Source organism: Peromyscus californicus, unplaced genomic scaffold (assembly GCF_007827085.1).
Source record: "Peromyscus californicus insignis strain IS unplaced genomic scaffold, ASM782708v3 Scaffold_8__1_contigs__length_139910024, whole genome shotgun sequence".
Classification (NCBI taxonomy): domain Eukaryota; kingdom Metazoa; phylum Chordata; class Mammalia; order Rodentia; family Cricetidae; genus Peromyscus; species Peromyscus californicus.
In genome coordinates this window covers 134,747,469-134,772,193 of record NW_026294606.1, presented here as the reverse complement: position 1 = coordinate 134,772,193, position 24,725 = coordinate 134,747,469, and the positions used below count along the sequence as shown (strand labels likewise).

The window sequence follows — 24,725 nt, the reverse complement described above, 5'->3', positions numbered from 1 at the left end:
TTAAGAGAATTTGGAGATCTGCAAACTTCCCTGGGGAAAGTTTATATTAAAGGTATTTTCTATTTAGGAAAAGAAAACGGTTTATAGCAGTTTGATGGGTTTCCATGTTTTTTGCAGTTAGATACATAGAAAACTACCCATTTAAAGCAGTAAGGAAGTACACGTCTGTGTAGTCTCTATCAGGGATCTGATTCACCAGGCCAGTGAACTGTGAAATCTGTAGTCTGAAGATTTGGATACAGATCTTGGTTCTCCTGTTGAATGACTTTGCTGGCAAAGCTCTTTTATTGGGTCATATCTGAAACTAGGACAATGCTGTCTACCCTAGAGTGGTGGAGGAATGATAAGACATGGAAGTGAAAAAGCTTGGCTCTCAACAAGTTACATTTTAAAATCTGTATTCATTTATTTTCATTTTCTTATGGTAATTTAAATATCCCTTCAAGGATCCTCAGGGAAAGGCTATTTAAATGCTTAAACATAAAAATAACGACTTTGGTTTTTCATTTCTAATTGTTTGTTGTCTGTCTGTGATGTTTGAGGTGTTTTGGGGGAGTGCACTTGCATGCATGTGTCAGAGCACAACTGTTTGCTTCTACTCACTTGATTTCAGGCATTGAACTCAGGTAGTTAGGTTATGAAGCAAAATTTATGGGCTCAAGCAATCTTTCTGCCTCAGCTCCCCACTATCTGGTGCTATGGGCGTGTGCCACCACACCTGGGTGCAGACTGTGTTTTCTTTTTTTTTTTTTTTTTTTTTTTTTTGGTTTTTCGAGACAGGGTTTCTCTGTGTAGCTTGGCGCCTTTCCTAGAACTCACTTGGTAGCCCAGGCTGGTCTCGAACTCACAGAGATCCGCCTGGCTCTGCCTCCCAAGTGCTGGGATTAAAGGCGTGCGCCACCACCGCCCGGCCGAGACTGTGTTTTCATCTGGCTCTAGGGCTGAAGAGACGAGTGACAGTTACACATGGTGGCTTAGCAGTGGACCACGTGGAAACTCAGAAAGGAGCACAGTACAGTCCTTACTGCAGGACTTAGCCTTCCCTTAAACTGGGACCTTCCTAAACATGCAAATTTCCAAATGCTTGACGACTAGCAGATACCATTGTGCCGAATGCTTTCGTTCTTTTGGAAATTACCTTTAGAGAAAAGAATGTCTCTTTAAGAATGTCTATTTAATGAGGCTAGATATTGATCCCCGAATTTCATCTATCTTTGCTTATAGACAAATCCTCTTTCTATCTCCATGTTTTCCTCAGTTTGGCAGTACATCTACTGATCATAGTAAAAACAAAGAAAAACTAAGAAGCTGGGCTTTGTAGTACATGTCTGTCATCCCAATACGTAGGAGGTAGAGGGAGGAAATTCAGGAGATCCAGGTCAACTTTAGCCACAGGGCAAGTTTGAGGTACGGTTCAGTTGCAGCAAGGGACCCTAGCACTTTGGAGATGCCAGTATCATGGGATGACTGCCAAGAACAGCAGCAGCCATGGAGTGGACCTGGTCAGAGCTTAAGTTGACAAGGGGACAGTTGTGTTTTATGTCAACGTCACATAAGCTAAAGTCATCTGAGAGGAGGGACCCTCAAATAAGAAAATGACGCCTCCATAAGATGGAGCTATAGGTGAGCCTGTAGGGCATTTTTATAATTAGTAATTGATGGGGGAGGGCCCAGTCCATTGTGGGTGGGGCTACCCCGGGCTGGTGGTTCTAGGTTCCATAGAAAGGAAGTTGAGCAAGCCATGGAGAGTAAGCGGTTAAGCAGCACCCCTCCATGGCCTCTGCATCAGTTCCTGTCTCCAGGTTCCTGCCCTGACTTCCTTCAATTATGGACTATAATGTGGAAGTGCAAGCCAAATAAATGCTTTCTTCCCAAACTTGCTGTTGATCATGGTGTTTATTACATACAGCAATAGAACCCCTGACTAAGACAATCAGTTATGTATATTTTTCTTTCTTACTAATGCAGACTACTGGATAAAGCCTGGGGACCATGTGACAATGGAAGCATCTTGTCAGGACTGTTACCTGAGAATCCAGAGCATCAATATTCTGAATTTGGAACATGAAATGGAAGTTATAAAAAATTTTACCAAGAGTGAAGACTTGCTCTCTCTAGGGAATGAGGCTGAGCTCTGCAGTGCTCTAGCTAACCTTCAGACCAGTAGAGCAGATGCTCTGGAGCAGACCTGTGTGTTAGAACCTACAGAGATTGCTTTGCTCAATAATATTCCATATCATGAAGGCTTTAAGATGGCGATGAGGAAGGTGTTGTCTTCACTGGCCCCAGAGAAGCTGTGGCAGCCTGTGGATCCTCCTGGTCAGGATACTGAGATGAACTCTGGAAGTGGACAGAGCTCAATTGCGCCGAGCACCTCTGACCCTTTCTATGTGTTGGATGTGTCTGAAGGCTTCTCTCTTTTGCCTATAATTGCTGGAACACTTGGTGAGGTTAAGCCCTATAGTTCTGTGGAGAAAGACCAGCATTGTGTCACTTTGGACCTCATATCTGAAGCCAATCACTTCCCTAAGGAAACACTTGAGTTTTGGCTGAGACATATAGAGGATGAAGCTGCTGTGTTGCAAAGGCCCAAATCAGACAAATTGTGGAGCATAATTATATTAGATGTCATTGAGCCATCTGGGCTCATTCAGCAGGAAATAATGGAAAAAGCTGCAATATCCAGGTAAAACAAAAACCATAAAATTGAATGGGGGATTTTGGGTTCAAAAGTCACTTTTTTTTTGTTTTGTTTTGTTTTTAGTTTTGTGGGTGATAGGGGTGAGATGATTGTCTTTCTGTCTAACTGTTCCTGACATAGGAGTTTGTTCTGCTGAGGGCTTCTGACAGGTCTGGGGTAGAGACTAGTTGCCAGGTTAGATTTTCCTCTTCTGAAATGGAGTTAATGACCAGTGACTAAGACCTTGGGGAGCTCTGTGTGTCCCTCTCCCATAAGGAGCTATTTCTTCCTCTCACCCATCTTTTGCTCTGGTACTCCTGATGACAGCTATGCAGGCACTTACCCTACACTGTACCAAGCAGTTCCCCAGCAGACACTAACTGGGTGTTGTTTAGTTCTGTTCAGTTCTGGTCCTGTTCTCTGGAGGTAGGCAGAACCTACAGGACAGCCACAACTTCAGAAGTCAGGTGCATCTTGTAGGTTGTCATCTGTATTTCTAAACCACCAGGTACAAATTGAAGGTCCCCTCAGTTTATAAAACCCTCTTCAGATTTGGATGAATTTGCTGTAGCAGCTCCTAGGACTTAGGAAAATGTTGGCTTAGATTAACTTATTCTAGAGGGTGCAGATGAGGAACCGGGAGAGCTGCAGAGGGTGCGGCCCATGGAAGGTGCAGAGTGTCCATGGTCTTCCTGGACATGCTGAGCTGCACAGAGGCTGTCAGCGCTGTTCCTGTGGGTTTTGAGGGCTCCATGTGTATATGGGCATCACTGGGTATTAGTGATGATTCAGCCTGGCTTTGAGGCCAGGCAGGGAAGTGAGAGAGTCAAGGCCGACCCTGTAGCCACTCCTCCTCCTCCTTCCTAAGAACAAACCCGAGACTCCAGGAGTCCCTAGCCCCTGGCGTGGCCTTGGTATACAGAAGATACTTTCCTGTTCCCTTGACTGTGAGAAGACTCCGTGTTTAGGAGCTTTGTACCAAAAAACCAAGAGAGCAGCAGCACCAAAGCCAAGAGGAGATCAAATACAGAGTTAGTGTCAGTCACCTTTGCCCGCGCGTGTCTCCTGTCGGCCGTTTCTGAGTGGGTCTGTCTGTCTTTCAATTTTTGTTTGTTTGTTTATTTTTCCGAGACAGGGTTTCTCTGTGTAGCTTTGGTGCCTGTCCTGGATCTCACTCTGTAGATTAGGCTGGCCTTGAACTCACAGAGATCCACCTGGCTCTGCCTCCCGAGTACTGGGTTTAAAGGCGTGTGCCACTGCCGCCCAGTGTCTTTCAAATTTTTTTAGATGTGTTTATTTTAAGTGTGTTTTGCCTGCATGTATGTATGTGTACCACATGTGTGCCTGGTGCCTGGAGAGATCAGAAGATGACATTGGATCCCCTGGAACCGAAGTTAACAGATGGTTGTGAACCACCACATGGGTGCTGGGAATTGAGTTCGGGTCCTCTGCAAGAGCAGCAAATGCTCCTAACAGCTGAACCATCTCTCCAGCTTCCCATTTCTGAGTTTTATCCTTTGTAGTGAGCCAGTACATAGAGGTAATAGGTTTTTTTGTTTGTTTGTTTGTTTTTAGTTCTGTGAGTCACATTAGCAAATTATGAGATGCTTCCCTCAAAGAGGGAATTGTGAATACCACATGTATATCACTGGGTGTGGGATTTAGGATTGGCATCTGAAATGGGCAGCCAGGTGGAACTGAACCCTTTCACTTGTATGATATGGGTAGATAGTGTTAGAATGGACTGGAATCCTAAGATACTCAGCTGACGTTGGAGAATTAATTAATTGGCTGTGTTTTGGAGAAGCCCTCCTTCCAGTTTGGTGTGAGAAGTTTTAATAAATAAGGGAAAGGACTTGTTAAGGTAAAAGTCAAGTTTATGGGCTGGAGGTATGGTTCAGTGGTGGCCAGCTTGCTCTGTTATCCCGGCACTTCAGAGAGAAACTTAATACGATGTCAAGCGCCTGCTAAATGAGTCATTTAAGAACAGTTAAATAACAAGGTAGTGTGCACTGTTATATCATTCTTAGAACTTTCCTTGAGCATCAAGTTTTGGAAAGTTAAAGCAAATGGGCAGAAAATTAACAAGTAAATAAGCCTCTCGTTAGCAGCTCACAAGCTGATAGGAAGGGTTTTGTTGAGGGCTGTGTCACTTTGTAAGAGATAGTTATGTCACTAATTGAGATGGACTGCTGACTTTCCCTCAAACCCAAACAAGTGGTCAGGAACGGCATAGGAGAGCATAGGATCAACAAGTCACAGGCACCTAGATGTAAGGGCAATCAGACGGGTAAGGGTAAGTCATGACCTTGAACTAGGCTGCCCCTCTACTCACTGTGTAAGCACATGGTCGTATGAGCCTAGAGTAAGTCCTGTGTACATGCTTCAACCTAGGAATGGATGCTACCCTGCTCTTCTGTATCTGTCTATAAGTGTTGAGTGTCTTCCTCATTTGCTCTTCACTTTGTTGAGGTAGGGTGTCTTACTAAACCCACAACTTGCTTATTTGGCTAGTCTAGGTTTTGAACTTACACCGAGGATCCCATCTCTACCCCGTCAGTGAGTGCTAGGATTACGGGCAGGCTGCCGTTTTACCTGGGTGCTATGGATCTAAGCTCTGGTCCTCACATTTGAACTGCAGGTTCCTTATCCACTGAATTGTCCCCTGAGCCCCTAAATCTTAATGATCTATTTAGGTAACTTACATAGCAAACATTGAAACATTTATGCACATTATTTTTTAGATATGTACAAACTGGCCAGATGGCTAGTCTGTATTTTTTAAGTAGATCCTTACATCTTTAACTTGGGTGTAAAATTTACTGTGAAAGATACTTGAGGTGATCAGTGCCCACCTCTGTGTAGTCCCTGCTCTGGAAGTTCAAGTAGAAGACATCCCAGAATACTCAGTAAAGACAAGGTTCGATATTTGAAAATGTGACAGATGAGGAATAGTCTCACTGGTCTTAAGACCCTACATTGTCTTATGTTTCTGCTTCCTCTTTATGGCTCAGGTATGAGAAACAAGACTCCACCATAGTTTAAGTGCCCCTAACTCATGTCAGAACGATTTTGCCTTCATAGCTTCCAAATCCTTGGTACAGGAGCACCTGGTACCCCACACGCGGGAAATGCCAGTTTCCCACCAGTCACTTATTTTTTGCTCATAATTCTCTATCCAGGTCCAGCGTACTTAACAAGATACTTTTAAATAACCATAGGCAGTATTGTTTGTTAATACCGTTTTTGTGGGGTTCAAGGGAGAATGGAGTGTGGCAGCGTTAAGTGCAGTTGCATGAGAAAGGGTTTTGTTAACTTTTGTCTCTTTCCTTTCTACGATATTTCTTTCAGTTTACGTATATATTTGCGTTTGGAGAGCTTAATCCTTTACAGTGAATCATTTCAGAGAAGTTACGGAATAGTTCAGAGAACTTAACATTTACTCTGTGCCCTCATGTACTAAGCCATGTGTAGTGTGATATGTGAGACCTTCAGTGTGGCAGCTCTTCACACATAATGATAGCTTGTGGAGCAAGCTTAAGTCCACACATGAAGTTTATTCATGTTTCATATACATCTTATACACAGTCATAAAGCAGTCTGAAGTATTTTTAATGCACTTGTGTTCTGATGGTAGCCTGTTCATTTATTTGTTTGTTTATTGGTCTTTCAAGACAGGGTTTCTCTGTGTAGCCCTGGCTGTCCTGGAACTCACTCTGTAGACCAGGCTGGCCTTGAACTCGGAGATCCACCTGCCTCTGTCTCCTCAGGGCTAGGAATAAAGGCGTGCACCACCACTGCCTGGCTAAAAGTGCTGGATTTTGTATCATTTTGATTTCCACATAGGGATGGTTCCCTATTAATGATTGTGGTCTGTAACTAAGGACTTACCTTAGTCGGTCCAAATTTGACTTCTTGAGCAATTATTTCTAGTGGTTTAAATTTTGAACTACTAGTCAATAATGACAAAGTCCACTAGACTATATATCGTCTACCCTTCACTAATTCATAATTCTTATTATCTATAAAATGTAGGGAATAAAAAGGCTTTCCAATGATTTGCCTTTCTTCAGGTGTTTGTTGCAGTCTGGAGGCAAGATCTTCCCCCAGTATGTGTTAATGTTCGGGATGCTCGTGGAGTCACAGACACTGGTAGAAGAGAGTGCTGTTCAAGGAACAGAGCATACTCTCGGGTTAAACATAGCACCTTTTATTAACCAGTTTCAGGTAAGTGTCTAGAGAACTGTTCAGCCAAGCTGTTAAAGGTATGCACCACCACTGGGCTGTCTTGGCAGTTTTATGTTTTAGTCTGTTTACCCATTTCTCCTCTCTTACAATGATTGTCTCCTCTCTTACATTGGTCGACTACTAGATAACTGTGAATCAATGAAGCAAAATCAGAGGTTGTTCAAAGAATATAGTACATTAAAAACTATTCAGTAGGGCTGGAGAGATGGCTCAGAGGTTAAGAGCACTGACTGCTCTTCCAGAGGTCCTGAGTTCAAGTCCCAGCAACCACATGGTGGCTCACAACCATCTGTAATGAGATCTGGTGCCCTCGTCTGGTGTGCAGGTATGCATGCAGGCAGAACACTGCATACATATAAATAAAAGTTTAAGGTCAATTTGGGTTACAGGAGACCCTGTCTTCAAAATAAAAAGCAAAATTGTTTTTTAAAAAAACTATTCAACAAATGTTTATTTAGCATGTACTACATGCACTGTTTTATTATTTTTGTTTTTTGTTTTTTTTTTTTTAGATAGGGTCTAATGTAGCCCAGAGGGCCTCAATGCCAAGGATAACCTGTTTTTGTCTTCCAAGGGCTAGAATTATAGACACACGTCACCATTCCCAGATTACATGCATGTCTCAGTTACTAGTTCTACAACTTTAAAGTTCCTGACAACAGCACCTAGAGTACGGGTTTGCTTTGGCTCACAGTTTGAGAGAAAGTCTGTCGTGGCAGAAAATTTCCACCTCCATTAGCCTTCTATTAAAAATAAGGTGGAAGAGCAAGTGAAGAAGACACCCAGTATCTACCTCAAATCTCCACCTTTATCCTGTGTGACGTGTGTGCACGTGTGCAAGAGTGTACACATACAGAACTCACGGGCAGCTATGGAGGCCAACCCAGGCAGGCCAGTGCAGGCATGCTAGAAAGAAGCAGGAGCCCCGTGGGTGCTGCAAGTCAAGTACACAGGTGGCCTCAAATCCTCCCTGATGGTACACTCCCTCCAGGGAGAATGAGTCATGCTTCTATCAGTGACAGGCCTTATAGTCCTAATATGTCCAATAGACCACATTAGATTGGGTCAGGAATGTTTCCTTCATAAGAGGCTTGAACTAGAAAACTCAAGAATCTGCTGTCACCATGTACATTGCTGCCAATTCTATGCAAAACAGGTATCTCAATATAAATCAGAGGTGTATGATGGGAGCAGGACCTCTCCATGGACAAGAGATTAAGAGTATGGCCAGCATGATCAACCTTGAGGGGTCCCCGTATCCTCCAGGTGGAGCCATGACCAACGATTCAGCAGGTCTACAGCCAACCCAGAGATGATGGGCCTGGTGACATCAAGTTAACTCTAGCCACTCACATAGATAGCCAGGCAGGGAGATCCCAAGAAAGAATCCACATCCGTGCAAAATACTATTCTACTACAGCCAATGAGAAGACAACGTAAACTGTGTGAGCTCTTCAGGAAATTAATAGTCTTCAAGAGAAGGCAGTGTGCACCACGCGTTTGCCTGCTATGGATAGGAAACCTTTCAACTTCTTCTGTTGTCTCTGACTGTGAAGGAGGGTGGTAGACTGACTCAGGTCATCAAGAACAAAACATGGTGGGAACTTACAATGGGCATACCAGTCAGTGTTGTCAGCCCCTTAGAAAAGCAGTATACCCATAGTCTCTGCCTTGGAGTGCAAGATTAAAGGGCAGAAGACCTTTCACCAGACATTTTTGGAGCTGCTGAGTCCTAGAAGTGCCAGCCTGAGACCCATCCTTGCTTTCCTTCAGGAACACGGCCTATATGGGGACCACAGATTCATTCAACCAGCTGTTCCAATGCAGAAAGAGAGAGCACAAGACCTCCAACTCCAGCATTCACACCATACAGTCAGATACCTTGCTTGCCCTCAGGATCTAGGATGCTATTTCTGATTCCAGAAATGGCATTAAATGACTCCAAACCCTAGATAACTGTCCACTAAGAAAATCCCCAATGTGGTGTGGGTCATATCCCATGGGGCAAATAAGGATCCTTAGGTGGCATCAGAGAGGATTGAACAGTGGCATGATGAAACAACTTGCTTTGTAAAGATGGTTTTGGTGACTGTTAGGAATAGAACAAAGCCAGCTGAAGACACAGTCACAGTGGTGACGCCATGAGAGGTGGTGGCTTCCACTGCAGCCGGAGCCATGTGTGCTCCTGCATGTATTTTAAAAGTTGGAGTTTTAGAGATTGGGTGTGGGGTGTGAGAGAGGAACAGGAATGAGAGTGACTATTTATTGATGTGGGAAACATCAGAGTGATCAGCTGTATTTGTGTGTAGGAGGGGTGGATAAGGAATCAATGAAACTCTAGGCCTAGTTTGTAAATTTAACAGTATCATATAGATGGTATTTAAAACTACAAGACTAGATGGAACATGAGGGGTGTGCGCAAAAAAGGGTTGAGACCTGAATTTAGAGAGCTTGAAAGATGATTGATGGTGACAAGGAAAGCCAGGAGGTTAGGCTGAGAAACACAAGTGGGGAGGGACAGTGTGAGTAGAGCGAGAGGATTTCAGTCCCAGGCAATGAGAAGTGGGAGTGTAGGGTTCTCAGTCACTGGCACAAACAGGAGTAAAGGCAGACAGAAGACTGGAAGTGGTGTGGGCCCCTGAGCTTTTATGAAAGGTTGGATGATTGAGGGCCAGTCGCCACCTTTCACAGACAGGAGAGTAGCTTCTAAGCAGCACTGTCTTTTTCATTTCAAACAAGGAAGGGGCTTGAAAGTGTGAAAGACAGAGATGGATTGCAACTGAGATTGCTGTGTGTGGGGACTCTGAGAGCTTCAGAATCCTGGACCTGACCACAGGTTGGCATGGGGATACCCTGAGTAACTTGAACTTGCAGCCGAGGTTTTGGGAACCATTGCCTTGTAGGGAAGACTTTGTTTTTCAGGATGAATCTGTTCAGATGAGTTTGTGCCCATCCCTTGCTGTTTGTTTGTTTGTTTGAGGCAGCATCTCACTGTGTAGCCTTGGCTGGTCTGAATTCACTGTGTAGGCCAGGCTGGCCTCTCATAAGATGCCCTTGCCTCTTGTCTTCCAAGTGCTGGGATTAAGGGCGTGTGCCACCCACCATGCCTGGCTAAATATTCCAAGTGCTGAGATTAAGGGCGTGTACCACCCACCATGTTTGGCTAAATTTGGCGCCTCTGATCAAACACATTAATATTTACCATTAGATTATTTGCTTATTAGCTCACATATTCTAGGTACAAATGTTTCTGGAATTGTTTGGCCACTTAAAAGTTTAGTGTGTTTTCATTGAGGAGAAAGGCCTGTAGGTAACAAACCGTAGCAAAGTGTTGAGCCTGCCTAAACCTTGGCTTGTTCATTCATCCTGAAAAACTGATCGTGAGGATTCATGCCTTAGGTTGATGCGTAAAATAAACGAGACAATGAAAAGCGTCCTGTCACAAAGAGCTAATTGCAGATAGAGCAGACCCGACTACAGATGATAAAAGTCAGCGTGTACTCTCTCTTCAGGTGCCTATCCGTGTATTTCTGGATTTATCTTCATTGCCATGTATCCCTTTAAGCCAGCCAGTGGAACTCTTAAGATTAGATCTAATGACTCCGTATTTGAACACTTCCAATAGAGAAGTAAAGGTAAGGACAACCACAAATGATCAAACTTGTCACATTCAGAACAATTTACCTTAAGTGAGGGACATCATATTTACATGGTCTATCATTTCCTTTGAAGATTTCAATCTTCTTTTCTAGACAACATGCAAAAATAGACTGAATAAATATTAGTGTCTAAGACTTAGTTATTAAGTTTGAATGGGTGGTTCAATATATTTTTAGTTTTTGTATTCAAATTGATTAAAAAGAGAAAGAAGAATTACTTGCCTTGATGAAATGTTCAAAATTCAATTTCCATAGGTTCGCATTTGTAGATCTGGACAAGTGACCGCTGTCCCATTTTGGTTTCATTTGTGCCTTGATGATGAAGTCAGGCTGGACACCTCAGGCGAAGCCTCCCACTGGAAACAAGCTGCCGTGGTCCTGGAAAATCCCATCCGGGTGCAAGTGGGGGAGGAGCTTGTGCTCAGTGTTGAGCATCACAAAAGCAATGTCAGCATCACAGTGAAGCAGTGAGTGAGACTCTAATCATAAAATGAGTGTGTAAAATCCTTGTCATGGTCAAGAATGGTTAAGGGTGGCTTAAGTAACCATGGCTAATAAAGCACATGGTGACAGCTTTAAAGTGTAGCCTTGTTCTTGCTCTCTAGAAAAGGGTATGTCTTCTGTTTCTTTATATTAGGAAGCCGTTTTGTTGGACTTTGTAGGGATTTAAAAGGTGTCTGCCTCATTGTCGTGTCAGTTAAGCAGATTTTTAAGGTTTTGAGATCTTGGCTTATAATAACTGGGCAACATCTAAAAGTAGGCTTCTACTGAAGGATGGGATGGTTGTGAACCAGAGCATTCTTCTGAAAGAGTGAAGGGCTTAGGAGGAAGTGTCCTCAGGAGGCGTTTTTTTCTTCTCTACTTAGGCAAAAAGAAAACTAAACACTCATAGCAAAAAAAAAAAAAAAAAAAAAAAAAAAAAAAAACTTAAAAATGCTAAAGCAGGGGCTGGAGGGGCGGCTCAGCAGTTAAGAGCACTGGCTGCTCTTTCAGAGGAATAGGGTTCAATTCCTAGCACCCACGTGGCAGCTCACACCTGTCTGTAACTTCAGTTCCAGGGGATCTGACATCCTCATGCAGACATATGTGTAGTCAAAATACCAGTGATCATTAAAAGAAATGCTAAAGCAGAATTTTTCTAAATTTTGATTTGAATGTCTTGTTGCAAAACTTTGTAATATGGGATTTTTTCTCCCCCTCCCCCCACCTTTTGTCGTGTCCCCCCCCCCCCCCCCCCCCCCCCCCCGAGACAGGGTTTCTCTGTAGCATTGGAGCCTGTCCTGGAACTCACTCTGTAGACCAGGCTGGCCTCGAACTCAAAGATTCACCTTCCTCTGCCTCCTGAGTGCTGGGATTAAAGGCGTGCATTATAACCATAAGTTTCTCTGGTCCCGCCCAGCCCAAGTGATAGGTAAACAGCGCTGGTTACCAGTGGAAAAGTCACGAGCCACGGCCATGACTGCCAGAGTTCCAGAGAGCTTCATTAGGAGGGAAAGGGGGGTTAGAGAAAGGGGAGTCAGGCCCGGGGGAGGAAGAGATGGGGGGAGCAGAGCAGAGAGCAGGGTACAGAGAGCACGTGGGGTCTGCATCTGGCTTCTTAAGGTGGCTACATGGTCGCCAGCGCCCCCTGATGACATAAGACGCAAGACCCCGAGCTGCGCATGTACAGGATCTTACATTCTAGACTTTTTGCTTATTATAAAAAGCGAGTGAATAGGAATAGAGGCATCGTTTCTTTCAGAAAAAACTCTTTCCAGCTGACTTGGTGGGTGTTGGTTGGCTCTTAGTGGGGGTAGGGAAGGGGGCCTTTTGATGCAGACAGGCGTCCTGGGATGATGGGCTGTCCTGCTGCCCTGGAGCCGTCCATCCCTCTTGGCTTGGTACTCTGGCCACTTTTGTGTCTGACAGGATGCTGGTGAGACAGAAAAAGGCCTGAAGTAGATCTGACCTGTCCAGATGGATTTAAGATGGTTTTTGGAGCTTGGGAAAAATTTTGAACATGTTATGAAGCAGCCATGAGAAAATTAGTGACCATTGTACTCTGCTTATATTGGTTAGTGTTAATGAGGGAGACAGAGAGATTGGAACATGTTAAGCTTTATCAGAGACAGATCATTTAAGGCTCCTGTTTCCTTTACTAGTTTAGCATCCAGGAGACAGGTGACCAATTGTTGAAAGCATTTAGCAGTAATAGATGGTTATATTAAAGTCTGTTTTTATAGAGCCCAGACACTTTTGGGTCTGGGGGTGCAAATACCTTTTAGCTGTTATAGTTTCTTACTTGATGATCTCTGGACTCCAGTTCTGTGGTGGTCCTGTACCATTAGCTGAGCTGTTAATTAGAAGAGGGAACTGAGAAGAGAAAAGCTTGTGGAATGAGAACTCATTTTTTGGAATTAGGGACAAGGCAGAGATCAGGGCCCTGTCTGTGTCCCTGTGCGTGAGGAGGAGAAGCACTTCTGACAGGTCTAGAGTGAGGCACATGGAGGGAGCATGAAGTGAAAGCTCCTACCTTAGCTGGACAATCTTTCTCATTAAGTAGCCCTGAAAGTGCAATTAAATCTGGTGAGGTGGGTAAGGCTGTCCTCCCTACCCTGACAACAGGGAAATAAGGAGAGATGGGACCCCAAAACTCCCAGGACTGGGTTAGTGACTCTGCTGCATTCTGGGTTCCCTGTGAATGAGCCTGTGGCCAAGCCTAGGTCTGCTGGAGCTCTTTGTCTGTCCCTCTGCCTCTTAGTGCCTGGTCCAGTCAGCTGACCGGTTGTCTTTCTAGGTGGCCTTCTGAACAAGGCTCAATTGATGGCCTGGCAGGGCACGCACTAGCCCACATGGCCTTTTTTCCCCTGCACTTAAAACAGGGACCCAACGGCTTTCAGGAGCCAGTGTGTGCCAGCACTTGGCAATTCTGTTCTCGGGCTTTGTCATCTCTCCCCTGGTACACCTTAAATGCCACAGATGAAACTTCCGCCTGTGGGGTCAGGAGCCTTGCTCTCCAGATGCTTAAGTTTTAGTCTTATGTCAGGGAGGTCTGGGGGACAACATACCGATTTTCCTCCGTGTCTTGAATTTTTTTTTTTTTTTTTTTTTTGATGTCTGCTGGCTTGAGGACAGCTTTAGGAAGACCCGCCAGGAGGCAGGATGTGAACTGATCGTAAACTTATTTGCATGTATCCTAGCCCAATTTTAGACCTGTCTGTGCCTCTCACGGCAGCTTGAGAACGAGTGGGAGGAGTTAGGGTGAGTTAAAGCCCACCCAATACCGGAGAGCAGAAAGCAGAAGTCAGATAGGCAGAAGTGGTTGCACATGACAGAGAAAGAATCAGAAATGAGGAGGGAGAGGGACTTCAGAGCTGTGGTAGAAAGCTTGGGGATAAGGTAACTTTTCATTTGCCTATTCGCTGGCAGAAGTTAGATAATTCCCATGAAGCTGTTGTGCAGCCAAATTTCCTGGTATCCACCCCTATGTCCCATGGCTGCAGCCAAGAGAGAGGAAAAAGAAAAAATAACGAACCAGGATCAGACTCCAATCCCAGGTGTCCCTGAGGTAGGAGAAGGATCTATGAATCAGCCCAAGTTACTCCCACCTTCATCAAGAGAGGAGTAAGGACTGGGAGCATATGCAGCACATGGATCCCCCAGGGGTCTGACAGCATTGACCTCGTCAAGAGAGAGAATGAGTTGGGGCCAGCATAGGCCGAGGACCCCCTGGAGGTCTGGCACAAGGAATATAGCTCAGACTGCAGTCGCTGAAACAGCAGGGGAACTCGCCAATCGCATGCGTAGTAGAGGGAGGAGACGCGGTGGCGGTCATGGCAGTGAGGACAGTCCTGACGTGGTACTCTGCGGTGGCAGTAGTGGCGGGCAGTCACAGTTCCTCAGTATAGGCTTCTGAATGCTAGCCCCAGACGCAGAGTGCACAGAATTTCCTATCCGAGTAACGGCAGCAAATGATAGGTAAACGGCGCTGGTGGAAGAAAAGTCATGAGCCACGGCCATGACTGCCAGAGTTACCGAGATCTTTATTAGGAGGGAAAGCGGGGGAGAGAGAAGGGAAGCAGGCCTGGGGGGAGGAAGAGATGGCAGGAGCAGAGCAGAGAGAGCACGTGGGGTCTGCAACCAGCTTTTTAAGGTGGGTACGTAGTCATCAGTACTCCCTGATGACATAAGATGCAAGACCCTGAGCTGTGCATGTACAGGATCCTAACACCAGGTCTCACAGCCACTTATAAAATAATCATTCAGAGGCTTAATATTAATTGCAAATTATATGGCCTGTGGCTCAGGCTTCTTGCTAGCTAGCTCTTATAACTTAACTCAACCCATGACTATTATCTATGTATCACCATGTGTTCTGTGGCTTTATCTGTGCCCCATTACATGTTGCTCCTTGGACGACGGTTTGGCGTCTCTCCCCCGCACACACTCTCTTTTCTCCTCTCACTGTCTCTCGTGGATTTTCCTGCCTGGCTCCATCCTGCCCTGCCATAGGCCAATGCAGCTTTATTTGTTAGCCAATGGGAGCAGCACACATTCACAGCATACAGAAAGAGATCCTATGGTAGTGCACCACCACTACCCAGCTATGGGATCCCATTTTTAATTGTTGGCATTACTTCCTGAGTGATCCGAAAGTCTCTTCAGAAAGTCCTTGCCCATGTCTGCATCTTGAAGTGCTTTCCCTACTTTTCATCTTGCTCCTCTTTGTCCCCATCTCCTCTCTCTCCCTCCCTCTCTCCCCCTCCTCTCTGTCCTCTCTCTCTCTCCCTCCCTCTCTCTCTCTCTCTCTCTCTCTCTCTCTCTCTCTCTCTCTCTCTCTCTCCTCTCTCCCCCCCTCCTCTCTGTCCTCTCTCTCCTCTCTCTCCTCTCTCTTCTCTCTTCTCCCTCCCTCCCTCTCTCTCTCCTCTCTCTCTCTCTCTCTCTCTCTCTCTCTCTCTCTCTCTCTCTCCTCTCTCCCCCCCTCCTCTCTGTCCTCTCTCTCCTCTCTCTCCTCTCTCTTCTCTCTTCTCCCTCCCTCCCTCTCTCTCTCCTCTCTCTCCTCTCTCTCTCTCTCTCTCTCTCTTCCCCCCCAGGGTTCAGAACAGATGCTACAAGCGGCTGAGGATTCTAATCTGAAGGATATAAATGAATCTGTGCACACTGAGTTCTTTAGTCCATTCACTTTATTCTTCTAAGTCAATTCTATCTACACAGTTTCTTTTCTGTTCTCATCCTTAGCTCCTCTCGGTCCCTCCTGCTCTCAGTCCCTTCTGCTGTTCTCTCATCCCTATCTAGTTCTTTCCGTCTCCGTCCTCATCTTTGTTCTTCTCCGTCTATTCCCCCAGTGCTCTCAGAGAACCAGTATATATACACATGCAGTAATTCTTTGGCAAAGCAACAGTAGTCTTGAAGATTTCAGGGTCGCAGAGAGAGGTGATAAGGACCCACACATAAAGCAATTAATTGTCAGCTTCCAATTACAACCCCAAAGAGGAGTGACTGAAGGGGAGTTCTCTGGTAGGGTCAACTGAAGGCTAAGATCAGTTAGGGAATCTAGGAATAGCACCTGGCTGAGGAGGAGTTAAAACTTAATTTTCACAAGAAAGAAGCTTGGTACCTATGCCAGCCTGGCCTTGATGGCAATCTCCTTGGGTCAGTGGGAAGTAACTGCCTTAACTCAGTAACTAGCAAATGGCTAAAACATCATCCCAGGAATGTGAGCAGTAAATCTCTTAAGTTAGGGTCTTGTATAAATAACCCAGGGTGAAGGTAAGGAGTTGAGGATTTAATTGCCAGTGGTTATTTTCCCTTATCTGTAAGTGAGATGAGCTAATGTTTATCTATGTGCAGTTTTGTCTTTGGAAAAAGGTATCTTTGCTGAAATACTTTTGTCTGGAGAATGGCCGTGGCCAGATATATGTTAGTAAAAATAAGCACAGCTAGGGACAACTGTCCAATTACCCCAAATGTATAGGGAAAGTTGTGCCCAAGATTGAGATGCAGTCATGAGATTACATGTACACATTACATGGAGATGCACGGTAAATGGGGAGAATCATAGATGTTATTACACAAGAGGTTTACAACAAGAGACAGCCAGTTCATTCCAAAGGCAGTAACTCCATAATGCCCGTGTGATGGTTTCCTCTAACAGAACCCTCGGTTCTGATAGGTTGACCTTCTGAACTCTAGTTGTCACTGCTGTTTACTCCATGGACTTTCGCTACCAGCCGCTCTCAATAGGATTAATTTGTGACTTTATTTGACTTAAAAATTTTATTTACATGTGGTTTGTGCATGTGAGCATGTATGTGCTTGTGTGCACACGTAACATATATACACAAATGCTGAGCCTGATACTGGTGTCTCTCTCACTCTTCATTTATTGAGGTGTGTTCTCTTGCTGAAGCCAGAGAGCACCAGTAACGAATAGTCTTATCTAGCCAGTTTGCCTTGGGGATCCTGGCTCTTCTCCAGAGTTTGGGGATTACAGAAAATCACAACTGTCTGGCTTGTTTGTGAGTGCTGCGGTTTAGTACTCTATCCTGCTACTTGTGTGGCAAGTACTTGATCCACGGAGCCAACTTTCCACCCTCTATTCTTTGACTTTACATCTAGTAGGTTTTGTTTAATGGAATGGGTGCACAGAAGTTTAGAATTGTAATGTCCTCTTGATAGATTGTTGCTGTCGATAAAATGACTTTTCTTATACCTTTTGGCTGTCTGGCTCTTGTTTATAGTTCCATTTGTTTGGAGCACCATTTCCACCCTCTCAGCTCATGGTACCATCTGTTTATACTGGTGGCACATTTCTTGGAAACAACAAATAAATGGATCCTTCCTTTGACCCCAAAGGGCTGGTCTGTGTCTTTGATTGTGGAATTGGGAACATGACTGTTCAGGGTTGTTATTGCGAGGATACACATTGATCCTGTCACTCTGTAGTGTTTGGTATTCTCATCTTATTTATTTGACTACATTCACAGTATCTGTATTGTCCATAGCCTCTTGGGTGTATTTATTTTCTTCAATCCAAAAAATTCTTTCTGGTGTCTTCTGTTAACCTGGCTTAGCAGTCTTGGGAAGCCAGGTCTGTTCATGTTGTGTTGTGCACATACACCCCTCCCCCCTACAGCAATAGCATTTTGACTTCTGTCTTCGGGTTCCTATTGCTGTGAAGAGACGCCATATCACGAGAAATCTTATAAAGAAAAACATTTAATTGGGGTTTGCTTACAGTTCAGAGGTTTAGTTCATTATTGTACTGGCTAGTTTTGTGTGTCAACTTGACACAAGTTAGAGTCATCAGAAAGGAAGGAGCCTCAGTTAAGGAAATGCCTCCATGAGATTCTGCTATAAGGAATATTCTCATTTAGTGATCATTGGGGGAGGATCCAGCCCATGGTGGGTCATGTCATCCCTGGGCTGGTGGTCCTGGGTTCTATAAAAAGGTGGACTGAGCAAGCTGTGGAAAGTAAGCCAATAAGCAGCTCCCCTCTATGGCCCCTGCATCAGATCCTGCCCTGATTGAGTTCCTGTCGTGACTTCCTTCAGTGATGAACAGCAATGCTGAAGTGTAAGCCTAATAAACCTTTCCTCCCCAACTTGCCTTTAGGTCATGGTGCTTGGTTGCAGTGATAGAAACCCTAACTAAGACAATCATGGCAGGCATGGTGCTGGAGAAGGAGTTGAAAGTTCTGCATTCTGACCCATAGCAGCAGGAAGAGTGAGTGAACCACTGGGTCTGGCTTGAGCTTCTGAAACCTCAAAACCCATGCCCAGTGACACACTTCTGTAGATGTAACCAACCGTCTTATTAAAAAAGAAACACAGAGCCAATACAGAGATGAAAGCCAAGAGGTCAGAGCAATAGCTAAGAGCTAAAAACCTTACCCTTCACTGTCGCTGTTGTTGTGCCTCTCCGAAAGAGACCTACTTCCTGTGTGTCTGTCTTTTTATAGTGTTTCTGTTCTGCCTTCTCATTGGTTGTAAACCCAACCACATGACCGCTTCATCACTGCCTGTCTATACAGGCCTCCAGGTCTTCTATGGTTGGTATTGAGATTAAAGGCATGTGTCCCCAATGCTGGCTGTATCCTTGAACACACAGAGATCTACCTAGCTCTGCCTACCAAGTGCTGGGATTAAAGGTTTGCACCACCACTGCCCAGCTTTCGCTATGGCTTGCTTTATTTATAAACTTTATTTATTAACACACAAGTCACATTTCAGTACAAATAAAATATCACCACACTTCCTCCAATAAGTCTGCACCCACTCCAACAAGGCCACATCTCCTAATTCTTTCAAATAATGCCACTCCCTATGAGTCTATGGGGTCCATTTTCATTCACATCAGCAGACTGGGGACAGTAGTCTGAGATGGAAGTTACTGTCTTTCAGACCTTGAAATACTTCATTCTTAACTCTCCTCTTTTATAATTTGTTAAGGAATGTGCTATTTTGATGAGTCAGTCTTTATAATGTGACTTTTTTCTTTTGCAACTGTGTATTTTTAGTGTTTTGATACTAAGATAACATGGGAGGTTTGGTATTCTAAATGCCTCCAGTACCTGTATGAGCATCTTAGATATGGTGCAGTTTCTTGGGGCAATTTATAGAAAATTTTCCTGCACCTTTGACATGAAACTTAATCTGTCCGTGATTCATAGATTTGGTGCTTTCATAGTTCCTCATGACTCCTGCATGTTTCAAGTGTGCACACCCACACGCACACACGCATGCACATGTACACACATATATTTGGTTTCTCAAGAAAGGATTTCTTTGTGTAGCCTTGGCTGTCCTGGAACTAGCCCTGTAGTCGAGGCTGGCCTCAAACTCACAGAGATCTGCCTGCCTCTGCCTCTGAGTACTGAGATTAAAGTGCTGGGATTAAAGGCAACACCACCACTGCCCAGCCCAGGCATATTTTTTAAATTAATGTATCTTTGTTAATGAACATCCAATTCCTCATTGTCCTCAAGCTTTGATATTCTTGTCCTCTGCATGGTCCTTTGTGTTGCTGAATCTTTCCACGGATCTCTATTTGAATTATTGGAATTTTCATTTCCGTTTGTTTGGTCTTTCTTCAGTGTCTTTTACTAGTTTCCATTTCCATATCTTATGCTGACCTCCTTCTTTCATTCACTCTGCATGTTCTCTTGGAATTCAGGAGTTCGTGTCTTCTTATTTTTTAATGTATTTATAATCATCTTTTGATTCTTGAGATTTCATTAATGTGCTCTCACCAGATGTGGTTACTGTGAGTTTGGTAGGTTTCACACAGCTGTATTGTCTTGGTATTCCAGTTTCCTGTGCTTTTGCCCTGAACTTAAACCTCTGTTGTTAGGTTGTTGGCTGATGGGGCTGGAGACTTGACTCAGCAGCTAAGAGCACTGGCTGTTCTTGCAGAGGACTCGAGTTCGAATCCTAGCACCTACATGGCAGCTCACAACAGTTCTAGTTCCCAAGGATCTGATGCACAATTCTGGCTTCCATGGGCACCAGGCATGCACACTGGTGCATAGACTTACACGCAGGCGAGACATCCATACACACAAAAAGTAAAGTACTAACTGGGAGATGGCCTAGGAATTAAGAACATGTGTTGCTCTTGCAGAGGACCTGAGTTTGGTTCCCAGCACCTGTTTATAGCTCACAGCCATCTGTAACTCTAGTTCTGGGGGATCTGACCCCCTCTTCAGATCTCAGGCACCAAGCACACAGGTGGTACACAGATGTACACTTAGGAGAAATTTTTTAAAATTACGTTGTGGGGGGCCATCACCCACCCCCACCCCCCCACTTCCACAGAGTACTCTTGAGTAGAAGCAGCAGGAAATAGTAGATAGAAGTAAAGAGGGGAGAGAAACAGAAAATACAAGATAGCCTCAGGAGGGCCTGGATCCTAATCCATCGGGGCCTGACTGTCTCTGCCCCAGGGATTTTAAAGGAACACCAAGGGGCGGAGCAAAAGACCTCCCCCGAGCACAGCCAAGTGCAGACCATCTCAGATACCTGGTACTTGGGCCCGTGGTCCAGTCATCCTCTTTATGCAGACCTGCTGGATAAAGCCTAAATGGGCTCCAATATTACATCACCTTTATTCTTTCAGTGAAAGTGTTGCAGTGTTAGAGGGATAAGGATGTGGTTGAGGTGTTGTTTTCTTCTGCTAGATTGCTGTCCCTGGCCTGGTCCCCAGTTCTCCTCTGACAACAGTGTCTGCTACAATAAATGCTATCAAGGGTAGGTCAACTGTGAAAATACTGTCACGGCCACATGAAAATGAGCCATCCCTTACACGCTCTTTCAGGAAGTCAAGGAGCACTGCTCGTACCTTGGACACCAGGTATGAGGGGAAGGAGGGAGAGTGAGACTAGTGTTTAGTGTTAGTGCAGCGGAGAAGTCGGAGAGGAGTAAGGAGCATGAGACGGGAGATACACAGATCAGATAACACAGCAGCCCGGCTCTTAGGAGGCTGACACAGACCCCACCAACCAGCGGAGCCTGGGTGCTTTGAGAAAGGAACAAAGAGTAGCTCTAGAACAACAAACTGACAGGATAAATGTGAAAGTGCTGGATGGTAACCATATGAAAGCCGTCTGTCCTGTTGTCGGGATTCAGTCTCAAGTCTAGGCACGTTTGCCGTGGTTTCCAGAAGCCTGACATGCTCTTAGGTATTTCACGGCTAGGACTTAGCTATTGGTCACAGTGCCCTGGGTGTCGTTCCCACCGCCCCCAAGGATCTCGTTTGGAATGCTGTTCCTGCTTCTGGGCTTCCCTTTTGCAGGCTGGGTTACAGACGCTGAGGTCTCACCTCTAGTTAAGCCTCCAGGAAGCTGTTGGCCAATGTCGACCCTGCTGTTGTGTGTCCAGTGTCCAGCATGCTGTTTAGAGCTTGTGTCTAAGCTCCCCCAGCAGACTCTGGCTCTATCCTGGTCTCCAGGTCACTGAATCCAGTGAGTTTTTGTTTCAAAGACTTCCATAGTCTAGAAGTATTCTACTGGCCAGGTTTTCAGTATGACTGACAGTTGATGAATTTCCTCAAGAGTATGGTTCACTGCGTGTCTTGGGTTGCAGAGACACAGAGGCAGCAGGGGCCTTAATTTGAGGTAACCCTGCAGCTGCTGATCATGCCCAATCTTCACATTGTACTGGGCTGGGGCTGCACTAAAATCGACAAGGAAGCGAGCCTTGATGTGGGACCTGGCTGGAGCCAAGTGCTCAGCTCTCAGTGCAGACAGAGTGAAGGTCTGGAGGGACGCAGTCCTGTGGTGTGGTGGCAGGAACATGAAGTGGCTTGTCATATTTTTTTTTTTTTTTTTTTTTTTTTGGTTTTTCGAGACAGGGTTTCTCTGTGTAGCTTTGCGCCTTTCCTGGAACTCACTTGGTAGCCCAGGCTGGCCTCGAACTCACAGAGATCCGCCTGGCTCTGCCTCCCAAGTGCTGGGATTAAAGGCGTGCGCCACCACCGCCCGGCTGTGGCTTGTCATATTATGTCCACAGTCAGGAAGGAGCAGACAGCACTTGCTGGCCACTTTTGTCTGCTTTATTGAAATGTTTGTTCAGGATTTTCCTCATTTGTAGCAGGGATGCTCTGTTACCGAGCTGTATGAGTTCTTTATAGGTATTAGCTTCTTTTAAGCTAGATATTGTTTGCAAGTCTTTTTCCCAGTAGGTAGGCTGCTGCTTGAGGTCACTGATATTTTTCCTTTGCTCTGTAGAAGGTTTTGATGGATATAGTTGTTCTATCCTTAGGGGAGCTCTAGATATGGCAAGTAAAACAGTGTAGGTGTTTTGTGTGGAAAGCAAAGACGAGAAAAGGTCGGTGTCCAGCACAAATGCCATCTTCCCAGGGCTTTGTGACCTAGGGCTGTTTGAATCTGTGGGTGCACAGGTGTCATCTGTTGTAGAATGTGGCAGATCAAGTCCTGCTCACTCATGTTTTGTTTTTGTGGGCTAAACTTATGGTGTGATATTTTAACTTTTTTGAGAATATAATTACAACATTTCTCCATTTCCTTTCCTACTCGCAAAGTCTCCCATATATCCCTCCCTGCTCTCCTTCAAATTCATGGCCTCTTTTCTCATTGTTATTACATGCATATATGTACACATATATATTCCTAAATATAATGTGCTCGGTCTGTATAATGCTACCTGTATTTAAGTTTTTAGGAGCTGAGCATTTGGCACTAGACAACTAATTATTATGCTTTTCCATGGAAAAGACCATCTCTCCTACTCCCAGCTTTCCTCAGTTGCCTACAGTTCTTTGTGTAGGGTTGAGGCCTGTGGGGTTTTCCCTTGGTGTTGTCCTTGTTCAGCTCACATTTGGGCAGTCATGTTGGTGAGACTTTAGGGGTGTAGCTTCTGACATTACTAGGAGACACAATCTCACAGCAAAGTCCCTGATCCTCTGGGTCTTACAATCTTCTTGTTCCCTCTTCTGCAATGTGTTCCCTCTTCCACAATGTTCCCTGAGCCTTAGGTGTGGGAGTGTTTTGTAGATGTGTCCACTGGGACTGGGCTCCACAACTGCATTTGGCTATGGTTTTCTGTAATGGTCTGTTGCAGATAAGTTTCCTTGATGAGGGGTAAAAACTACACTTATCTGTGGTTATAAGGACAGATGTTTATAGACTGTTGTTAGGGATTATGCTGGTTTAGTAAATCAGTGGTTGTAGATTCTCCTCCAGTAATCACTGGCACTAAGTAGTTAGCCAGGTTTCCAGTCCCAGGCAGGTTTCCTCTTGTCGAGCAGCTCTTCAGTCCAGTTAGGCTGTTGGTTACCGCCAAGGTGTGCATGCTGCTGTTGCGCCTTAGGGTCATCATGGCATGCGGGTTGTCGATGTGGGTCTGCCATAGCTGGGTAGGACTTTGGAAGCTTGCATGGTACCTTCTGGTGTGGTGTTCTGAAAGTCACTGGCAAAGCCAATGGTTCAGGGCCTTCTCTTAGTTTTGTTACCGGTCTCACATTTGTGTGCCTTGCACAGTGAGTTGATTTTGGTGTCTGGTGTAAAATAAGGGTCCGGTTTCATTCTCTGGGATGTGGAATCCAGACTTCTTGGGACAATCCCTGGATGGAAGCTATTTTTTCTTAGTGTGCCCACTAGGTGCTCTTGTCAGCAATTATTCTGACTTTCTATTTTGTTCTACTTGTCTGGTTTTTGTTAGCGTCACACTTTTTTTCCTTTAAACATTTTTATTTATGTGTTTTGCCTGTATACATGCCTGTGCACCAGTGTGCATGCCTGTGCCTGAGCTGGTCAGAAGAGGGCACTAAATTTCCCGAACTACAGTTACAAATGGTTTTGAGTTACCATGTTGGTGCTGGAAATCAATCTTGGGTCCTCTGGGAGAGCAGCCAATGTTCTTGACCACTGAGCAAACTCTCCAGCCCACCACACTGTTGACCACTGAGGCTCTGTAACAATTCTTTCTTGAGGTGTGGGGTATGTGTGTGTTTCTTGCTATGGTGCTCAGGCTAATCTCAAACACTGGGTTCAAATGACCCTTTTCAACCTCCTATGCGGGATGACAGGGGCTTGAACCATGGCACCCAGCTTGTATTTCAAATCAGGAAATGCCATGTGTCCAATTTTCCTCAGAAGTGGTCTGACCTTTTTAAAAATATTTCTATATGAATTTTAGGGCTGTTCTTTGCCTGAATCATGCCACTAGGATTCTGATGACGTTACATTGGATCTATATCTTCCTGTTGGTAGTGTGGACATTCTGATAAGATTTATTCTGAGTCACAGGGTATCCTTCCATTTAGCTTCATTTTCTGATTCTTTGACCAGTGTTTTGTTTTTGTTTTTGGCCTAGACCAGACTGGGGAACTCATCAAGTGCCGCCTGCCTCTGCTTCCTGAATGCTGGGATTAAAGGTGTACACCATTAAGTCTAGCTCAAAAATAAAAAAACATGTGGACTTCTAATCAAACAATTTTTGCTAAAACATTAAGAATTTATGTTTAAAGAGTAACTCACAGCCAGGTTGGTGGTAGTGCATGCTTATAGTCCTAGCACTCAGATGGCACAGGCAGGCTGGTCTCTGTGAGTCAAGGCCAGCCTGGTCTACAGAGGGAGTTCCAGCACAGCCAGGGATATGCAAAGAAACCCTGTCTCAAAAAAAAAAAAAAGAGAGAGAGA

At 44.9% G+C, this 24,725-nt stretch overlaps 1 protein-coding gene across 1 annotated transcript; it reads left to right on the top strand.

Moving 5' to 3' along the window:
* Positions 1–1,943: 1,943 nt before the first annotated feature.
* Positions 1,944–24,650, top strand: LOC128104616 (protein arginine N-methyltransferase 9-like; the record flags this gene model as incomplete). The annotated part of the gene is made up of 5 exons (XM_052729549.1): positions 1,944–2,686; positions 6,754–6,907; positions 10,441–10,563; positions 10,843–11,054; positions 18,182–24,650. Coding segments are annotated over 5 exons (1,332 nt in total), but the record flags the coding sequence as incomplete, so codon positions are not given.
* Positions 24,651–24,725: the final 75 nt, after the last annotated feature.